Source organism: Melospiza melodia, chromosome 2 (genome assembly GCF_035770615.1).
Source record: "Melospiza melodia melodia isolate bMelMel2 chromosome 2, bMelMel2.pri, whole genome shotgun sequence".
NCBI classification, from domain to species: domain Eukaryota; kingdom Metazoa; phylum Chordata; class Aves; order Passeriformes; family Passerellidae; genus Melospiza; species Melospiza melodia.
Window position 1 is genome coordinate 118,493,343 of NC_086195.1, and position 12,582 is coordinate 118,505,924.

Genomic DNA, 12,582 nt, shown 5'->3' on the forward strand with positions numbered 1-12,582 from the left:
AACAGCAGAGAAGCAAAGGAAGGCAGAAGAATCCATTTCCTTTGCAACACAAGCTGACAGACACTCCTGACACCACTGGAGCACCTGATCTTCTGCTTTTTCCTTTCTTGAGTGGGGGGGAATACCTGTGGGCACTACTACTACTATTACTGTTCAACCACCACTCTCTGACCATGATGAGGTTTAGGCTCACAGCTCCCTCTGAAATGAGTGCCCAGGCATTTTACCTGCCTCTGCAAGCAGCAGCACTTGACTACACCTGCTACCACCAGCACTAACACTGCCACACTGAAGTGTGCCTTTCTTTTTTACATCCATCAGGCAATCGTCAACCACACAACGAATACTTCAAATACAGCAGCAATACTGCTGCAAATTTACAGCCCTCAGCATGCCAAGCAACAGATAAAGGTTAAGCCAGAAGTGCCTGCCAGTGTTTAGGTACCTAAAAATAAACAGGCATGGCCTTCCACATACCAATCTCATGACATACCACTTTCTCTGCACTTCAGTGTGAACATGTCCCAGTCTTCATGTCCCAGAGGAAACTGGGACATTCTAGAGGGAGATCACAGACCCATTTTGTTCCACATATGGCACCAGTTGAAAGATTTCATATCTTGCTTTTTGTTTTATTTGGTTGCATGCAAGAGGTATGACTGCTTGAGTAGCTTGACTTGGTCTGTGCTGTCTGCTCATACCAAGGAAAATCATCAAAATCACAAGAGTAAAATAAAAACATACCTGACACAGTTTAGAGTTTTACTCTAGCCTTTGTTTTTAGTGGCTGTGCAGGGCAAGATCTGGTACACATTATTGTGATGACAATCCAAGGTATAGCATCTCAATCAAAAAAGAATCTGGTCACTTCGCATTTAAAATTAAGTCAAGTTAAACATCCAAATCTGCAGATGCATTGTAAAAGTAGTATATGTGCACAGAGCACTATCAACCAAAACACCATGTATGTTAAAAGTATTCTAATGTCTGCAATAAAAATTTTAAATACAAAAATCATGTACTACTGAACTGTTCTGCAATTTCACTCTCACTCCTCTGCTCTCATTGCAGGTTATTTCAAGACACACTTTGGTGATCAGCAAAATGACAATATGGTTGCCACTAAAATGTAACAATAGTCCTTTCCCACCCACTGTACAATGGAATTAGCATGTTGCAATACACTGTGATTATGCTGTGGCAGACCGATGTGTTTTGTGTTTAAAACTCAGTTTAATTTCTAATTACGTTTAACTAAAGTAAACCAAAGTCATTTTCCCCTGGGCTATTTACATATTCAAGCTAATTGTGGATTTGTGCCCCTACCCACACCACCTGTAACCTTTCCCCATGCATCTACTGTGGTTTCCTTATTTTGCTGCTCTTTTCCGAAATCCCTCTACGCTTTTAGGTAGTTAAGCACACAAAAATTAACAGAATTGTCTAGCAGTAGGCACACTGAACTAATTTGCCTCCTAAAAGGCAATGCTTTTTTTACCTTGGTCTCTCATTGTCACTGATGCTTCTCCTTCTTTATTTCCTTCCTAGTTCTATTCCCTGTCAGATCCTTTGCAACATTAATGCTAACAATTATGCATAATTCAGTACCATTAATAATTTCTATTATGCTAAACCTCATAGGCTCATTTCCGTTCCAGGATCACATCATGCTGTGTAAAAACAGAAATCTACTAGCCCAAAGACTGGCATTCAATTGAGACAACATGCAACAACAAGAAGGAAAAAAAACTCTCAGCTCACAGAGATACACAAGAAGAGAATACAAATATGGATTTGAAAAAAACTAAGTATATGCATAGCAAGAGAAATCTGAATCAGCACTGGGATTTTTTTTTAATAATATAACACATATAAGTGAATTGAAAAGATCAGTTTTTTCACTGCCTCTCTAGCTATCAAGAGAGAGAATGTAAAGGCACAGCAGCTTTATGGGGCAGTAGGATACAGAGTAGTCAGTGTATATTCCACAGAACTGGAATGCAGTGATGGCTGAGAGATGCTCAAACCTGTTACTACCATACATGGAGCACAGTTTTCCTGCCACTGTAAAACATCACAAAAATGGTAAATTAGCACCAAAGTCTTGCTTCTATGCTGACCCAAAGGACAACTATGGAAGTGAGTCAAAGAAAGTTACTGACATAATGTATTTTTCCCAAGAAAAATTACCCAACTGAGTAATTGGAAGAAAAAAAGCTATTACTGGATGACTCATGTCATGACATAACAAAATATTTACTCCAAGATTAGAGACATGGTCTGAAGGTCTGTACCTCATCAATGAAGATTATTTTTTCTAATTAATGATTCCTGATCAAATAGAGAGAATTCAGATAGAGGTTCTTTCCAGTAGCTTTAAAAATAGCTTTCAGAAACTTGATCTGAAAGGTCTCTCACATCTCACTAAAAACACAAGTTGGGTCACTTGAATTCAGTTGCCAAATTTGCAGATGACAAAAGTAGTCATTCAAAGAGAAGCCAAGACAGCGTGGCAAAAGTGGCAAAAATTTTATTCTACCACTGCATACTAGTAGCCATGCCATTTATACAAGCTGTCATTTATTACTTTATCATCCCCTTTGAGGCAGGGGAGTTGTTGTCCCCAACTCAATTTCATGCTTTACTGCATGTATCAAGCAGCACTACTGCTCAAAAACCAGACACACTTTTTGTGTGTATCTGGATACGCAAAAAAGCTTTGAGCTATGAGACACATCTATTTGAGACATATTAGCCCTGCAGGTTTTTGTTTCTGCACTGCCAGCATCAAGTCCTTTCTGTCACCACTGTAGGTACTAAGGCATCAGCTTTTCCCCTGCTAGAAAAGGACCTTGATGCAGGCTCTTGTTAAGAAGCCTGTGCATGTGACTGGCTATGTTGTCTGCATTCTCCTCACACAGTTACAGACTGGTCAGCACTACTCTTATCAAAGAGAAGAGCTGTTGTTGAATTTGCTTATTGAGTCTCCAATGCACACTTTCACCACTCCAATAATTATGCCAAATCAGCAGGGCTCAGACCAGCTGGGGGTGTACAGTGGAACAAAGCAGGATGGATATGCAACAGATGAGCAAAAAGAAAGAATGTATTTGCTAGGTCTCTACATAGCTTAATTAAAAACAATTTCATAATGTATTAATTTTACTTATGAAAATTGCATCTCATGATGGAAAAATATCATTCAGAAAACTTTATATGGCATTTATTCACACTGGAAACCATATTTAAGCAAAATTCAGAAAAAATTGCTTCAGGGAAAAAGAAACATTGATCAAACTTTTATAGCTGCAGCTTGCATTAATGAGAAAATTATCCCTTATAATAAAGCCAGAGATGATAAACAGCTGCAGTGCCAATATAGCTCTTGTTAATTCAGATACGGAACAAGTGCAGCCCTAACTGGTGTATGGAATCTTTGTACTTCAACAATGGTGAGCTGCTCCTCCTAGCACAGGGACATGTTATCCATGGGCCCTGCATTGTGCTTTGTTCCAACAGCTAAGCACCATGGGGAACCAAGGGATGTAGGCATGGACACTGTGAACACAGGAACAATATAACCCTGGCTACTACCAGTGAGGTCCAAACAATGGCACTACCTTCAGAAGAGGGTGCAGTGCTCACAGCATCATATGCTGTTCTGATGTGCCTATTGAAGGAGCCCTGGAAAAATGCCATTCAAACCAGTGGAATGTGAAGTGAGACAGGAGACAATCAAGCAGCACCTCAATATACAAACATACTTGAAATTTAATGTAAATGTCTACAGCACCACATTAGTTGGACCACTAAGGTCTACATGCTCCTCTAGCAATGACTAATACTTCTGGCTTAAATAGAGAAGCAAATCCCACAAGGCTATTGGATAATGTCTCATGCTGTACATGGAAATAAGCATCTACATCACCAAAATTCAACTTACACTCTCAGACAGAGGAGACACTGAGTCCTAACATCTCAACTGTATTATCAATGGAATGCAGTGAAGTTCTTATTCCCATTTTGCTTTGAGAAAGAGGGACAGAAAATTTATTCTACACATATTTTGCAAATAAAGACATTTCTAAAATAAACATGCTGCTCAAGGATGTATCAGAAAAAGATTTATATACTTCTGTAATACCAAGTGTAATTCTTCCCCACACTTCTAGCTTGCCATTATCCTACCAAAGCTATGGCTGGCAGGTAAATTTCCCAAGAAAACAACTCTTCTGTTAGTCTTCCACCTCAGCAAAATCACACACTTGATCATTTCCTGTCAGTCTGCTATGGGCTCAAAGGCTACCAGATTCTCTGCCCTGGAGCCAAGAATCTGAAAGTCCAAATTCCATCAACAGCCTCAAAGCTCAAAGCTTCCTGCATCAGGTGCAGAGACAGGGAAGAGGGCAGAGTTCTCCAAGCTTCTGGTCAAGACCTGGCAATCCTGGGACAGAAGGTGGGGTGGGGACCCCATCTTCAGTGGGAACTTCCCCCAAGACTGTCAAATGCTCTTTTTGAGAAAAGCCAATATTAAAAAAGGTGGGATTTCCTTTCAGAGGGAAACACAGATATAAAAACGTAGTTTTCAGACTGAATCTCAGCACAAGGGTTTTCTTAACACTGGCATTTCCCACAGAAAGAAAATGTCATGTCTTGAGCAGCTTTAACTGTAACTCATATCCTGCCAGAAGCAACTGTTTCCCAACAAGTAAGTGATTACAGGAAGATTCATCAGGTTTGTACCTGGATCTTGTTGCCATTAAAACAATACAGTAAATTAAAAAAGAAATTATTTACTGCGACATAAGCATCAAGAGTTTCATGGCTTGAACTGCTACTTCATGGTCCTTGTCCAGAGGCATGGACACAATTCGATCCTAATGGATGTAAAATGACAATAAAAAGATGTAACATGGTTTGTTCTCAATAAACATGTATTTTTTGCTACAGCTAGATCATCTACACTAGTACAGCAGAGATTTATTTTTATTTCTGCAGCTATTTCCTAAGAGACATAAGGCAACTTGATTACCACCAAGTAGTTCCCCAGCCCCTGAAAATTAACAGCATGTTAATTTTTTAACTGAGTTAATCATGCAGTAATATGATATTTTTTATACATGTAATGTATGCGTTCACAAGAAATTAACTACACACTACAAATTAAAAGTGACTGACAACTTGTTTCTTAGATGTTACTACTGGCACTTCAGTATGTTAAATGAAGGTAAGCCTCAAATTACAAGCATTATCTAATCAGTTTCTCCCACTAACAGTTAAGTGCCTGCACCTACACATTACAGAAGTCAGTGCCTTGCTAAAAAGACAGTTAAAGTCATAAAGGTACCTCATGGCATAGCAGCAATATTGCTATGCTCCAGAATTCACAATATTGTAACTTAGTATACATGCAAACAACTCAAAAAACTGAAAAACTTCCCATCCCATGAAATCAGGAACTTGCACACCTCAGTGTGGCCTATATCTTTAAGATACTATTACACCTTTAGACTTGCTTGATTTGGAACTATTTTAGTTTCCTCATTTAACACATGGTTTCTAAATCTCTACATTCATTTTCCTTTGCACCTTCCTTTTTCTCACAATCCAGTTGGAAGACATCTAAATCCACAAGTCCTGAGTCTGAACACTCAAGGGTAACAGAGGGAGCATGTGTAACTCCTGTTTGCAGGAAATGGATTGATGGCTATATGATTACACTCCCCATCACTAAGAAAGCATACTTTAAACTTTGAAACTGGTATTTTATGCGTAATTGTTTGGATTTCTTTTGTTTAGAGGGGATGGAGTTGTTTTGGGGTGGGGGTTTTTTGACTGGGGGATGGAGTTAGCAATAATCCATTTATACTGCATCCTCCACACAGGGAAATTGCAGCACAAACAGCCTGGAGCTATTTCATCACTCTTTATTGAATACCAATCCTGCGTTTGGTTACAGAGCTTAGAGCAGTCAGAAAGATAAGGGACTACCACATAATCATTTAAAACAGGGGTCAATATTAGATAGCTGAGTTTAATTCTGAATAATTTATTACTAAGATACTAATATTAAGCCATTTCATGTTCTTTGAGGATATGTGATAAGCATTTTTCACTATTAGCAACTGCTTTGACACATAGGTAAGCCCTGCACCTTTTGCAAAAACACCATGGGTTTGCTACCACATGCAGGCATTGATTTGTCCTGACATTAAATCATGTCCTGATTCACAGGGACTGAGATATCAATCACATAATCTTCAGCTTTCTTACTCAAATACTGAGAAGGTGCAACCCTGCTAGGGTAAGAGCAGCTGACAAAATCCTTAGCAACGCCAGGGTTAAAAAAAAGTAAAGGGCTAACTTCTTAAATGAGTTGGGACGTTGGAATATGACAGAGTACAGGGTCAGTGAAGCCACAAAACAAGCACTGAAAACTACAGTGTATCACCTGATTTGTTCAGAAAGGACATAAGGGATCCTTCTTCAAGATTCATACTGACATGGTAGATCAAGAGAGAGCCATTCCCACATCAGTGTGATACATGGACAGTCAGTCCACTATCAAGGTTAACCCATTATCAGGGACAGCAAAAAGAGGATCTTTAGCATAGGAAATTCTTTGTCATCTGCCAAAGATCCTGTAAAAAAACCTGGGCCAATCTGGATAAATGGTGGCGATAACTGACCACAGTGCATGCTAACACCATTTTGTGTGAACTAAAGTGAAATGGAAGAGTTCATAGAAACAGAGGGAAACATCCCTGCAAAACTCCTTCTATTCAGTCAACAAAGTGTTTCTGCAGGAGTCTAAACTCCTCTTAGTCAAGAGAGTGGGGAGATCAGCTCTGATCAAAACATCAGGCCCTGTGTATACACCCAACCTAGACTTAAAAAACCAGCAAACAGTAATTCATTTACCTTGAACCTGTTAGTAAAGAGATCCATCCTGGAAACAAGTTCTTTTCTGCTATAAATTCCCTGCAGCCCCAGAAGACACTTCAACCGCACTTCAGCTTGCTGTAAGACAAAGAGAAATTGGCTAACAGTAAAATACATGTATTTTGTTAGTCACCATCAGCATTTACAGCATGTAAAAAAGAGCTCTTTGTGGGTGCCTACAGCAGACTATCCAAATGCTGCCTCATCTTCTTTATCAATGACATCAGTACCAGTTTGTTTGTGTGTACACACACTCATCTCCCTCTCTTACACACACAGAGGAAGCCTGCAGTGAGCCAAACTCAAAGGTAACATCAAAGTTTGTGTATGGCTCCCTAAGAGCCATACACAAAGAAACTCTCACAGACCACTGTTAGTAAAAGCAACAGAATAGAAAAGATACAGGGATTGTGCTATTCATCTGTTAAAGATACAAAGACAGGAGTATGGATGGCCTGCTTAGCACAACCAGCACTCTCCCATACATCAGACTTTGCTTGCTTCTTGTCAACAGCTGACTGGGACAATTGCTAAACACAGACAAGGAGTCCAAGAAATCACAGGTTTCTCTAGATTCCCAGAGGAAGAGGTACAACTTAGAAATGCACTGTGGATTCTTATAGAGTCAAGCACCATGCCTTCTCCCTGTTTCTGTTTTACACTAGAACATGATATTTTAAGTATTGTAGGGAAAGGGTTGTTTTGAATTCAGCCTAATTAGTTAATTTAGGCAAAATATATTTATCCATACAAGGTGTTATTTCATACTATTGCTATGCTGCTTCATAGATGCCTCAAAAAGAAATCTTTTCCTTAGCCAGCTTTTCAATTAGCTCATGCATATTGTTACATCATTCAAAGGAAAAAGTTTTAAATAGAACTGGGAAAGTGATTTTGATGATACAACATAGAAAAATCATGTGTTCTGTAAATTTATAATGCTAAGCATATCAGCAGAGATACTAAGATGAACTGCAGGCTTTGAATCAGTCTCTTCATATTTCTTTCTTAATTCCTCTTGCTAACAATAGTAGTAAGAATAAACATGGAAATCCAAGAAAGGAGACCACCTACATACAGGCTATCCATTGCTACAAGTTCCTGTTCACCTGCTTAGATGGAAAGCCAAGGATGATACCCAGTGGCAGGCTTTGACTAACAGCTCTGTTTAAGACAGCTTTTTGCTAGAAATATAAAGTGAAAGGTCAACAGGTAACAATATACACTGTTCTGTAATCTGCCCATGACACACCAGCAGTACTTATTCTGTATTATATTTTAAAGTCTCTGAGGAAGAGACTGCTGCCCACACCTGCTGCTTCCTACTGCCACAGAGCTCTCTCACAGACAGCCCCAAGGTGGCACCATCACTGCACACTGGCACAAACTCAGCTCAGCCAAGGTACTGCAAAGCTGGCTTGGTTCTTTGGTTCTTTCAGTTGCCTTTGGTTCTCTGTCACAACACTCTGCTTGTGAATAGGGACTGAAATTGTTTGTGGGCAAAGGGACAACAGTGTGCACTGGTTTGCTGAATGGTCATACAGCCCCTGGCGCACACCTGGAAATGTCATTTGCCAGTCAGGTGGAGTCAAGTGTAGGTCTGCAGACATAATGTTAAACACATTAAAGTGTACATCTCCCTTCTGAGGCTTCTATCCAAAAGCTCTCAGTCACAACCCCACACATGTATGTTCCTTTAAGTGTTGAGAAAATTAACTCTAGTAAATAGAAACATATAACTACTTCTATGAATACTTCTGTTATTTTTCCTAAGTTTCCATCTGCATTTTCCTTGCTTCTCCTTCTCAACCACCTCACCTTTTCTAAATTCAACATTCCCCATAGTTTTGGAAGGATGTGAAGTAATGTTGAATGATCAAGGATATCTCACTACCTTCAGGTTCTTTCAACAGCAGCATCACAAGCACAAACACCCAGCCACTTACTCCCCTCATCAGAACTACCATTCTAATCTCAACAAAAAACGTGCCTGTCTGGTCCTGCAAAGCCATGACAGAGTGAAGGGGAATTATGTGAGCACATTTTCAGGATACTCTGAACACATACACTCTGCCTCAGCTGTATCATAGCACATTTTGATCCTGACCTGATGACAGAAAACATCAGTAAAGTGGTGGGCAGCTCTAGTGACCTCTGAGAGCTCTGCACAGGCTCCAGCACTGCTTGAACACATTCAGTTATGAGATTTCAGCCCCACCACTATCACAGAGATGGGGCCAGTCAATAATACAAATACAGGCTGGGACCTGGATGGTTTGATAGGACTGCTGGGTCAACACTTCCCAGACTATGAACTGGGAAGGTCTACTTCTGAGTTACTCCTGGATAGCAAAGACAACCCAACTGTCATTTGAGGCAAAACAATTTTAAAAACTGCTCTCCCTCCCCAGCCTTCCCAAAAAAATCCATGACAGTATATAAAAAACACTGCTGCCCCTGTTGGTGCTCTCATTTTGAAATCAGGCAATTTGCAGTAGTGGTACTGCAGCCACCAATAGTGGCACACTACCAGGTCTCAGCCAAATACAGAATATGGAAGATACTCCACTTCATCTCACTCTGCTTGCATCTGCATTGCTTTCAGATTAAAAAAGCCTACTTCCAGTTCTACTTCTTTTCTACTTCCAGTTTCCAGTAAATGGCAGTGGGTGAGCTGTGTGCATTAATTAGAGACACCAGCTGTTAATCTTCACTGCAGAGTACTGCAAATGAAGACATATCATCTTCAAAAAAAAAAAGCATTTTCTTTTGAGAATTCTCCAGATAAAAAGATATTGTGATCAGATAAAATGCATGCAGGAACAAACGACAGTTCCCGATGTATTTGTCGCCCTAAAACCCCAAACGCCACCTTCAGAGGGAGGGCGCAGGGCGGGAAGCGGGAGCCTGGCGCGCCCCCTGCTGGCCCCGCGGCAGAGCGCAACCCGCCCGCAGCCGGCACAAACAAATCCCGCGGGTTCCAGCATCCGCACAGGAGCTACAGCCGCCTTCAAAGGCGGCCTGCACAAGTACAGCGTGCCGACTTCGCTAATTAGCCGCTCCCGATAAACATTCCTATCCCCCTGAAGTCTCTCATGCTTTCTCAAAGCAAGAGAAAAGGAGTTTTTTCACAGAAGCACAGAACAGTCAGGTTGGAAGGGACCACAATGGTGCACCTGATCCATCTGGTTGGTCCATCTGGTCCAACCTCCCTGCTCAAGCAGGGTCATCCCAGCACAGGATTGTGTCCAGATAATCCCAGCACAGGATTGTGTCCAGATAGTTCTGAACATCTCCACTGAGATGCCTATGACCTCTCTGGGCAATCATCTCTAGGGAACAGTCACCCACACAGTAAAGTTCTTCCTCAGGCTCCAGTGCAACTTCCTGCGAATCAGTTTCTGCCCACTGCCTCTTGTTCTACTGCTTGGGGTTTGAACTCACTGACTTTCTTTTGGTTTTTTTGCTTGTTTGTTTCGGTGGTATTTGGAGGAGTAGCAGGACTTCCTTTAAACCTTTCGGAAGTAGCAGGACTTCCTTTAAACATTTTCTGTATCTGTCTAACTCTATAGGAGAGATGGAACATTGAAGACTATTCTACTACAATAGAATAGCAGTAGACAATATTTATTTTTTCATTCCTTATAATAATCTAAACAAAATGTTAAATGTCCATCAAGCCTAAAAGCAGAATTTCAGTCAATATCTAACCCTCTCAAAAGATATGAGCCATTTTACATTTCAGACATAACTCCCAATTCAGTGACATATAAATATAACTGCACATACAGGGATTCACACAGAACTGGAAAAAATGTTCAGTGTTATTTAGTGTTAAAATGGCTTTTAAAATATAACCTGAAATGGGGAAGAAAGTAAATTCTTATTGTACCACCACAGTCTTAAACATCTACTCTCAAGAATTTAAATGCTAGGATTCTTTAAAAAAAAATTAAAATTAGAAAACTAATGTACTGCCCTAGGCAAAAAAACAAATTAAACTTTACCTTATCGTAGAGCATCCATCCAACATATTTTAAGTAGCTATCATTCAAAAAAGCATCTGGGTATGTTTTAATCCAGCTGCCAATTTCTTCCATGCAAGTTGCTCTGATCTCAGGGATAACATCACTGTGAAATTATAAAATTGTAATATTAATACATTAAAAATTAATTTTAAAACCAATTATGTTATTTGCAATATTTTTATGTTACGGAATTTCAAAAGCATGTATAATTCAAAATATTCCAAGTATCTTCATATTAATGTTATAAGTTACTCTTCAATCAGTACTTAGACCACTTTTAGCCACAAACTATTTTGCAATTCTGGATATCTTCTCATTCACAAATACACTGCTCTACAGCCAGCAGGAAGAACTGAAAGAACACACTAGAGAGGTCCTTTTGGAAGCCCAGATTCTTAAAAATAATTTAACTACTACACTTTCCTTGACACCATCAGTGCCTCCAGGATGTTTAACTTGATTCTCCTATCTGTACAATCTGAGCAGGAGTTTCTGGGGAATGCAGACACACGTCACAGCTTTATTTTCACTCTTACCGGTAACGGGTTAGAAACGTCCCTTTGAAAATAGCATTCATCATGTTCTGTATCTCTAGAAGCTTATGCTCATACTGAAATACAAAGAGAACTGAATGTTAATATTAGTCCCACAATTCACTACACATGAAAAATTTTCATCAGGGCCCTTAGAATACCACTGTGATGCAAACTGCTCATGTTTACATGTGGTACCAACATAAAATAGGGGGCTATATCTGCACTAGCAACTGACCTTTTTGTGGCTACATCCTGAGGAAAGAATTATTGTATACCAACTGCTAGCCTTGGGAAACAAGCTACTTGTTTGATACAGTGAGTCGTGATCTATCAGAAATCACACAGAAAGATACAGCACAAAGCAATCCTCACATACTTTTCATGTACTCAAACAGAGATGGAAAAATGCAGACAAAGAAATTTTCAAAATACACAACAAGCCTATTAAGAAACTGAATCCCAAAAATTTAGGTAGGAATTTCTAAAATGCAAGTCACCTAATAAAAATATTCCCTCATCCACAGCATCAGGAAGGGTGACAAGTTTGGGTTTTCCCTCCATCAAACCTATCTCCTCTGTCTTTGAGGATAAGATCAGACTTACAATGATACTAAAATATCCTGTCTCACCCAAACACTCCTCCCCACAAAAGGGGTATTGTCTCAGAGAAGCCCACAGACATCTAAAACTCAAACCAGAGGTAAGTGATTCTAAGGTCAGGAGACAAGGAACTATACCTGATGTTCATTCACCAAGTCACCCTCTCCCTCAAACCACAGTTATTTTTTACAGTTACAGCTCTGCCTCTGAGAGCTGAAAAGGAGCTGTCTTTGAGCAGGGAAGAAACAACAGAAATTGAAAAGCAAAAATTATACAGGACATCCCTGAAGTTCAATCCATTTTTGTGTAATGCATTACTTACACAGAGATGACACTTAGTCTGTGTCCCTTTTGATTCACTGTTAAAAATTGGGCTTGTAATTTGTACAAACATATACAAAACTGTACTTCCACAACACCAGAGCTACTGAGACAATGAAATTTTTGTGTAAATCCATATTTGTGTGAAGATCAAG

At 39.7% G+C, this 12,582-nt stretch overlaps 1 protein-coding gene across 4 annotated transcripts in view; it reads right to left on the reverse strand.

Moving 5' to 3' along the window:
• LOC134414711 (cohesin subunit SA-2-like) overlaps nucleotides 1–12,582 on the reverse strand; it is a 58,651-nt gene that overhangs the window by 30,352 nt on the left and 15,717 nt on the right. For all 4 annotated transcript variants that reach the window (XR_010026822.1, XM_063149697.1, XM_063149698.1 and 1 more), the window contains exons 10-13: nucleotides 11,507–11,580; nucleotides 10,950–11,073; nucleotides 6,922–7,020; nucleotides 4,798–4,877 (exon numbers count right to left, since the gene is read on the reverse strand). Coding sequence is in view for 3 of the 4 variants with exons in the window: in XM_063149697.1 (XP_063005767.1) it covers nucleotides 4,798–4,877; nucleotides 6,922–7,020; nucleotides 10,950–11,073; nucleotides 11,507–11,580 (377 nt within the window). In the remaining variant the exon portion in view is untranslated. The remainder of the gene's footprint in view (nucleotides 1–4,797; nucleotides 4,878–6,921; nucleotides 7,021–10,949; nucleotides 11,074–11,506; nucleotides 11,581–12,582) is intronic.